This window comes from Peromyscus leucopus, chromosome 9, assembly GCF_004664715.2.
Source record: "Peromyscus leucopus breed LL Stock chromosome 9, UCI_PerLeu_2.1, whole genome shotgun sequence".
In the NCBI taxonomy this organism is placed as follows: Eukaryota; Metazoa; Chordata; class Mammalia; order Rodentia; family Cricetidae; genus Peromyscus; species Peromyscus leucopus.
Window position 1 is genome coordinate 67,919,208 of NC_051070.1, and position 8,339 is coordinate 67,927,546.

At 49.0% G+C, this 8,339-nt stretch overlaps 1 protein-coding gene across 1 annotated transcript; it reads left to right on the top strand.

Annotated features, from left to right (window-relative positions):
• The first annotated feature begins 53 nt into the window (after positions 1-53).
• Cbln3 (cerebellin 3 precursor) lies at positions 54-4,002 on the top strand. The gene is made up of 3 exons (XM_028892226.2): positions 54-912; positions 1,204-1,323; positions 1,612-4,002. Exons 1-3 carry the CDS (start codon positions 637-639, stop codon positions 1,807-1,809), a joined length of 594 nt encoding a protein of 197 aa, XP_028748059.1. The 5' UTR covers positions 54-636; the 3' UTR covers positions 1,810-4,002.
• The last annotated feature ends 4,337 nt before the right edge of the window (positions 4,003-8,339 follow it).

Here is an 8,339-nt window from a genome sequence, read left to right on the forward strand (position 1 = left end):
GCCTAGCGGGTCGCCAACATTCTCCATCCCACGCCCACAACGCCTCCCGCCAACTCTCCCGCTCGCCTCCCAGCGTGTTCTGCACAGTCGTCGAAGGTGCCAAGAGGGCAAGTGACTGGTCCAGAGTCACAAGAGAATACTGCCCTTGGCACAAGCACTTTCACCAAGTAGATTGTGGGGAAGAGGAGGACGCGCCTTCCAACAAAAAGAGAGATTCCACGGGAAAAGACCGTGAGGAGTTCTGGAAAGGAGAGGATGAGGAAGGAGCTGCAGAAACTTCGTCTAGCGTACACACGCACACAGAGGGAGGTTGCTCTCCATCACCCACTGTCCCGCCTCCCTGCTTCAGAATCTGGCTGGAGCCCTCCCGTCCTGTCTCTGTCCCTGTTCTCCCTCTCAGAGCCCAACTGCTGTCACTCCGCGCTCTGCCAAGGAGGAGGGAACCGCAGTGATAGCGGGAGTGAGGAGAGGCCAGGCAGAGCTGTGGGACACAAACAGAGGGAAGGAGGTGCCCACACTAGGTGACAGACCCATAGAGAGGACAGAGGAGCAGGGCAGGAGGAACTGGAAGCCTGAAGCAGAGGAGGGAGAGCAGAAGACAGGGAAAGCTGAGAGGTACAGAGGTACCGAGCCGGGATGGCCACCAACCGGCCCAACCCCAAGCTGCCCTTGGCCCTGGTGCTTCTGACCCTAGGGGCTGGGTGGGCTCAAGAAGGGTCGGAGCCTGTCCTGCTGGAGGGGGAGTGCCTGGTGGTCTGTGAGCCGGGCCGACCTGCTGCGGGGGGGCCTGGAGGAGCAGCCCTGGGAGAGGCACCCCCAGGACGAGTGGCGTTTGCTGCAGTCCGAAGCCATCACCATGAACCAGCAGGGGAAACCGGCAATGGCACCGTCGGCGCCATCTACTTCGACCAGGTAATACCCTTGCCCCTGCCCAGAGGACCTGCCAGGACCTGGGCTTTCCTGTCCAAGCCCGCTCTGCATCCCTCAGCCTTCAAGGGAACCATATCCCTTCACCTATGATGGCCAGCTGTTTGCCTCCTTTCACTCACACACACACCTATCTTACTTAGCCACGTCTCATAATTTTTGAATCCACAAATTCCTGTCACACCTGCTTGCCACCCCTTTTCCCCTTACTCATGGCACAAATGCCAACCCCAGTGATGTCCCTGAATCCCACTCAATAGGATCTGCTTCCCTCAGGTGCTGGTGAATGAGGGTGGTGGCTTTGATCGGACCTCGGGATGCTTCGTGGCCCCTGTCCGTGGAGTCTACAGCTTCCGATTCCATGTGGTAAAGGTGTACAACCGACAGACTGTCCAGGTGAACCGAGGGCCAGCCCCATCTCCAGGGGGAATGAAGGGTCATAAGCAGAATGCAGCACATCCCTGGGTACCCCTTCTGTTGACCTGTATCCTGGGGACCATGAGCAAAGGAGGGAGGGTCCTGGCTAGCAGGGTATGGCAGATATGCAGAGCCCAACACCGGCCACCCCTCAGCCCTCACAGGAGAGCCCATTAAGCCTCTGGTTCCCAAAAGGAAGCCCCTGGGAAGATGAGGGTCCTGAGCTAAGGGCTTGGAAATAGATCCTAACTGAGCTCCCCTCCCTAGGTGAGCCTGATGCTGAATACATGGCCAGTCGTCTCAGCCTTTGCCAATGACCCTGATGTGACCCGAGAGGCAGCCACAAGCTCTGTGCTGCTTCCCCTGGACCCTGGGGACCGTGTGTCCCTGCGCCTCCGTCGGGGGAATCTCCTGGGTGGCTGGAAGTATTCAAGCTTCTCTGGCTTCCTCATCTTCCCACTCTGAGAACTCAAGCCTTTGAAAGACAGATATCTAGCATCTGGCCACCCTGCCCTGCCCTGCCCCGCCCCAGAAACAAGCGTCTTTGGAGCGAGAGAAAGGCCCCCTCAGGCTGCCTATAGCCCACCTCCTTGCATGAGATCCTGTTCCATACACCCGAGGCTAAGAGTAGACAAGAGCTGAGCTATGGACTCTCTAGATGGAACACTCCTCACCACTACCACTCCGGTTGCCCTCCCAGCCTCCTGCTGCCCCTCTCCTGCCTCAGTTCTGGCTTTGGCAGAGCAGGATTTGGCAGGAGAGAAGCTGACACTACTCCCCAGGCTCCACTCCTCCTGTTCTCCACCCCGCGCAGTGCTATTTGGTGACAGGTGGCACAGGTAAACCTGACAGGCTCCCCACAGGGGCCCAGATGGACCAGCCACATCATACCTGCAGACTCCATCCTGTCAGGAGTCAGCCTGAGAGAGCTCAGCCAGCACCCTGTGAACAGGAGCTGACAGCCCAGCCATAAAAAGAAGTGCGGGGAGGGCCACAGAGCATCCATAGCTGGAGAGATGGGATGGGGACATGTGCCTACCCTGAACATGATCAACATGCTGCAGATAAACTGGGACAGTCAGCAGGCAGGAATCCTGCCATCCATCTGGGCCAGGTCCCAATGGACTCTGGCCCTCATCTGACACGAGGCATGTGTGGGTGTGGGGGGGAGTGTATGTGGGTGTGTGGGTGTGTGTTTGCTCTGACCAACAGGTGAAACCAGAGCAGGTATACAGAGCCGGAGGCACGGTCAAAGGTCACATATGAGCCACAGAACAACACATCAGTGACCGTGTGTCCGCTCGGCCACCTCCTAGAACTGCCCCACCTTTGGAATCTGAGTTTCAGTCACTCCCCACTCTTGTTAGCACCTCTCTTCCTCCAGCTACGTCTCAGCTAACTTCCCTGTACCTGCAGCCTGTTCATAGCACCACTCTCCCTCGATCCATACTGTCTAATTCTTTTTAAGTTTCCTGGTACCCAGGAGTCCGTGGTTCATCCCTCTTCCTCCAGCATCAGGAACTCTCTTTCATCCCATGGTCCAGCATGAATGGGTCTATCTGGAGAACTGTGGTCGGTGAGACGCTATTCTTCTCACTTTGGTTTGGAGCAGGATTGGAGCACATATGGCATGATGAAGAGAAAATAAATTCAAACTGAGCATAACAGCCAAATTTTTAAAAGGCTATAATAGTACTCAAGTTAAACAAATACCAGGAATGAGAGAGGAGAGAGAGAGAGAGAGAGAGAGAGAGAGAGAGAGAGAGAGAGAGAGAGAGAGAGAGCTCAGAGGCAGAGCTAATGTGCATGAAGCACCAGGACTGAACTCCAGCACTGGGGTACGGGGTGGGGAGTGGGTGAGAAAGAGGTGGGGGAGCATTTTCTTTCAGCATTTGCCCATACTTTGTGAGCAGGAAGAATAATTTAAACAAGATAAGAGATCGTTCTGTCTCACATGGACGAGTCTGCCCCTGGGAGTCCAGGATGAACAGCCAGCCGCTCATGATCGCAAAAGCCCAGGCTCCCCTTCTGCAGTGGTCCTTGGCCTGACACCTTGTGGCCCAAGAGGGCTTCTTGAGCTTCAGCAATTACATCGGCCCAGCAGGAGAGAAGAAAGGGCAGGACTCCTTCCTTGAAAGGTTTCCTGACAGCTGCATATACCGTTCCTGGTTACATCTCTTTGCTAGAATGTAGTCACACTAGGCCACACCAAGCCAGGACAGACTAGGAAACAAACTTACCTTTTTGTAGTATTTTCTGTGTGTGAGTGTGTGTGTGTGTGTGTGTGTGTGTGTGTGTGTGAGAGAGAGAGAGAGAGAGAGAGAGAGAGAGAGAGAGAGAGAGAGAGAGAGAGTCAGAGGACAGCCTTGGATGTTGGTCCTCACCTCCCACCATGTCTGAGACAGTGATTCTAATGTATCACTGTGTACATCAGGCTAGTTCGTCTAGAAGCTTCTGGAATTCTATCTTCCCCTAGGAGACAAGGATTACAGATGCATGGGTTATGGCCAGCTTGTATGTGGATTCTAAGGATGTAAACTCAACTTATCAGGCTCACACAGCAAGTGTTCTAACCACAGGGCCATCTCCATAGCCTCCATAGTCTGTACTTTATTCTAGGCAACTGTCTCCAGCTAAAAGTCAGGAGTCTTACAGTAAGAAAGAAGAGTAATTGGACATTGGAAGATTTTCAAAATACAATAGGCTAGATCAGCTTGTAAACACCAACTGGTTTAAGATGCTGTTTATTTATCACAGTTTCTGTATGTCAGTCGTATTACAGAGTGTGACTATTCTCTGATTGAGGGTTCACAAAGTCAAAAATAAGGTGGACGGCAGCGGTCTTCCTCACTAGAATGGAAGAAGCCGCTTCCAAACTCATAGAATGCGGCTCCTTAGAGTTGTAGCACTGATGTCCCCAGTCTCCTGTTTTCTAGCCAAAAGCTGCCGGCCCAGCCCCACCCTTTGACTCTCCCCGACCTATGCCTGCTACTTGTTTCTGACTTCCAAGGGAAGAGTTCTTGGAGTCTGAGGATTCAGTGCTTGGACTAGACCCTCCCAGAATATACATAATAATATTTCTATTTTAAGGTCCCCACCTGCATGCATATGCAAAGTCCCCATTCCATGTAACAGCATACTGAGATGTCTTGGTGACATCTCACATAGGCTCTGAGATATCTGCATACCACAGACTTTGAATGTTGAGAAAAACACTGGGCACAGTTCACCCATTGCAGGGAAAGATGTGGGTCTGAGATACCCAACATAAAGAAGATCAACACCAACATGGGTTTTTTTTTTTTTAGTTTATTTATTTTTATTTTTTAATTATACTCATGATATTAATTACACTCATGATATTGATTACATTTGTGGTATTCATTGATTATATTTGCAGTATTCATTCAATAATTATGTTTATGATATTCATTAATTATATTAATTGTATTGATTTATTACATTCATGATATTATGTCCTGTCCATTTGTGGGGTTTTTCCATCACACAAAACAGAGATTCTGTACTTGCTCTATATTCTAAGGAAATCATTGCTCTATATTCCTTTCTTCTCTGTCTTGAAATAACGTCTAATCTTTCTGTCTCTATGAATTTGTATATTCTATATATTTCATGTAATACAGTTCTGTAGTATTTGTCCTTTTCTTGAATGTAAAAACATTTTATGTACAACTGTAGGAGAAATAATACTTAGATAGCCTAAACATAAAAACAGGTTATAATTTAAAAGTCCAGGGTTATTTTAAACAGTAAAATATTTTCTCTGTAGAAAATAGTATAAATGATAACATTTCCCAATAAGCCCTTTTAAGCCAAATGATAGCTGAATTGTACATATAAATATTGATTAGATTCTGGGATACAGAAGTTTACTTTTACTTGTATGGGTGTTTTGTCTTTGCACCACATACATACAGTTCTCTCAGAGGCTAGGTGAGCATGTCAGATCCCTTAAGACTGGAGTTAGAGCCAGCAGTGAGCTACCATGAGTAATGTGAGCTGGATCCTCTGCAAGAGCACCAGGGCTCTTAACCACTGAGCCGTCTCTCCAGCTCCCTGAGAGAGAGAGAGAGAGAGAGAGAGAGAGAGAGAGAGAGAGAGAGAGAGAGAGAGAGACTCAGGTTTTAATCATTTTAGAAGGTAAATCAGTTCCTACTTCCAACCAAGACTCCACTAACTGCCCATCCAGAACTCCTTGGCACAGAGGGAATGCCCTCTTTTCTTTTGGCCCAGAGATAGATGGCTTATCTTCAGGCCACACACAGCTGTGCATCCCTCTTTTTTTTTTTTTTTTTTTTTAATTTGAAGACCAAATTCAAAACTTGGTCTGAGTGAGATAGTATACACTTCATAATCTACAAACTAGTTTTTATTATGGCGAGAGTGGAGGTTTAAAACTGGACAATCCATGGGGCTGGAGAAATGGCTCAGTGGTTAAGAGCACTGGCTGCTCTTCCAGAGGACCTGGGTTCAATTCCCAGCACCCACATGGCGGCTCACAACTGTCTGTAACTCCAAGATCTGACGTCCTCACACAGTCATACATGCAGCAAAACACCAATGCACATAAAATAAGAATAAATTTAAAAAAAAACCTGGACAATCCAGCCTAGTGTGATGGTACACACCTGTAAACTGGGGACTTGAGAAGCAGAAGCAGGAAGACCTGAAGTTGAAGGCTAGCCTGGGCTACCTAGACTCAGTCACACATGGGCGCACACACACAAAACTTGTATAATGCTTGTAGTGATGTGTTTGCTTTATCAAAATGTTCAGAGCTCTTAAAGGAGCTGACCAATTAGATGTGTGATTCCACTAAAATATTCGGGATTTAATTGAATTTGTAATCAATGTTTAAGTGATCTGACTTGTAAAATGTATAGAATCTGATTTGTTGGCTGTGTGTTTTTGTATTCAGTTTTTGCTTAAGTAGGTTTATGAAGTACACAGATTAAATAGTAAGTAAAGTCCGTGTGGCAATAGGTATTCCTTTGTAGGGACCAAAGCGCCTCAGATTTGGGGATGCTAAAAATAGAATCCAATGTCGCCTTGCACCCTGCCCCTCTTCCTGGCAGCTAATTTACACAGAGAAAATGGGCCAATGAAGAATCCACTGTAGTCCTAAACCCACAGCCTCCAGCCACACGTGGTCCTCAGTGGTCAAGCAGTTCTCTGGATCCTTTACCAGCTTCCGCCAGCTGCCAACAGCAGGGAGCCTCAGGTTCTGCTCCACTGAATGCAGACTGAGACCAGAGCCCCACCCTCCAACCACTCCCACGCTGGCCTTCCCCCCACATCTGCCTCTTCCTGTGCTGCTCAGCTGACTTCACCTCCTGGTGAGGTAGGTGGCTGCCTCCACCCACCAGCGTGGACCCTGTTTCCTCTAAGCACACCCCTTGCCTTTTGTTCTTCCCTATGCCTTCCCTTCAGTATTTAGGATTAAGAGCTTGGGTCTCTCAAAACTAAAAGAGAAAAGGTTAGGAATGGGGGTGGCTGTAGCTCCAGGTAGCTAGCTATCCAGCTCTCTAAAGCTCTGAAGCCCTTAGCATCAACTTGCCTCCTCTTTAGGCCTCAATTTCATAATCTAGACATGTGACCAGTTGCTGGCCTGTTAGTCACTGGTGAAGTCTGCCTCTGCTGCTCCACCCACACTGCCCTGGCAGTCACCTCCCCCCTAAGCAGGCTGTCCCTAAGGTCAGATCCTGTTGCCCATGTCCTCTTAACGGACGTTGCTGGAGTACTTTCTGAGCATGTCCCAGACCCTTTTTTAGACTCGCCTGCCACTTTTGTTCATTCCTTTGCTTGTTCTGAGGCAGTCTTACCAGGCGGGTGTCAAACTCGGCAATCCTCCTGCTTCAGCCTTCTGAGGTGCTAGGACTACAGGTGTGCACTACCATACTCTTACTCACTCTTAAACCGTGGTTTCTCTCCAGGCTCTTGTCCTACATTTCCTTGGCCTTAACACACTCCCAGCAGCACACGCATCTATCCACAATCTCCCCATTCTTAGACTTCCTGAGCAGAGTGGCTCTTCTGAGCAGACTCCCACATTCCACCTCTACTCAACCTGCCGAAACATGAATTACAGGCTTTACTCACCAAGTCTTTTCTCCCTCCCTGTTCACTTTGTAATTTGAACTTTCCTGTCACCCAAACTAGAAACCAGCTTTCCTCCCCAGGACTCCTTGTCACCCACCCCAGCCACTGGTTCTGTCCAATGTTTTCCATCTCCCTGGTTAGCAACTAGCAATCTGTTGGCTAGATTTCTAGAAAAGCCCCGTAATCTATGCCCCCCTCCCCCGCTGCCACCACCTCCAGGTCTCCTCAGCACCCAATGCTCTCTCCACCTGGGGACCGCCTCACTGCTCCATCACAGCATAAAGCCCTTGGAAACTTAGTGGGTGTCGGGATGGAGTGCATAATCCTTAACACGTTGTGTGAGCTGTCTCACAGTCCAGCCGCTGCAGTCTCCACGGCTTCCGCGTTCATCACCTGCAAGAGCGTGAAGACATCAGAAGTTGCGCCATTCAGCGGACACTCCTTAGGAAATGAAAGTGTAAGATTTAAGTCAAAACGTCATGGGCCCAAGAGAACTGTTCTAGGAGTCAACAGAAAAAAAAAAATCCAGACATTTAAAAAAAATATTTATTTTGATTTTATGTACATCAGTGTGTTGGCTGCATGAATGTCTGTGTACCATCTCTGTGTGCCTTGTGTGTTCAGTGCCCACAGAGGCCAGAAGAAGGTGTCAGATCCCCTTAGAACTGGAGTTATGGATAGTTGTGAGCTGCCACGTAGGGCTGGGAATTGAACCCAGGTCCTCTGGATGAGCAGTTAGTACTCTTAACCACTGAGCCAGCTCTCCAGTCCTCAGGATAAGTTTTACTCTGTGAAGCATCTTAATCGGGACCAAACTGAAATGGAGACTTTTTTAGATTTTTAAATTTTATTTTATGTGTATAGGTGTTTGGGCT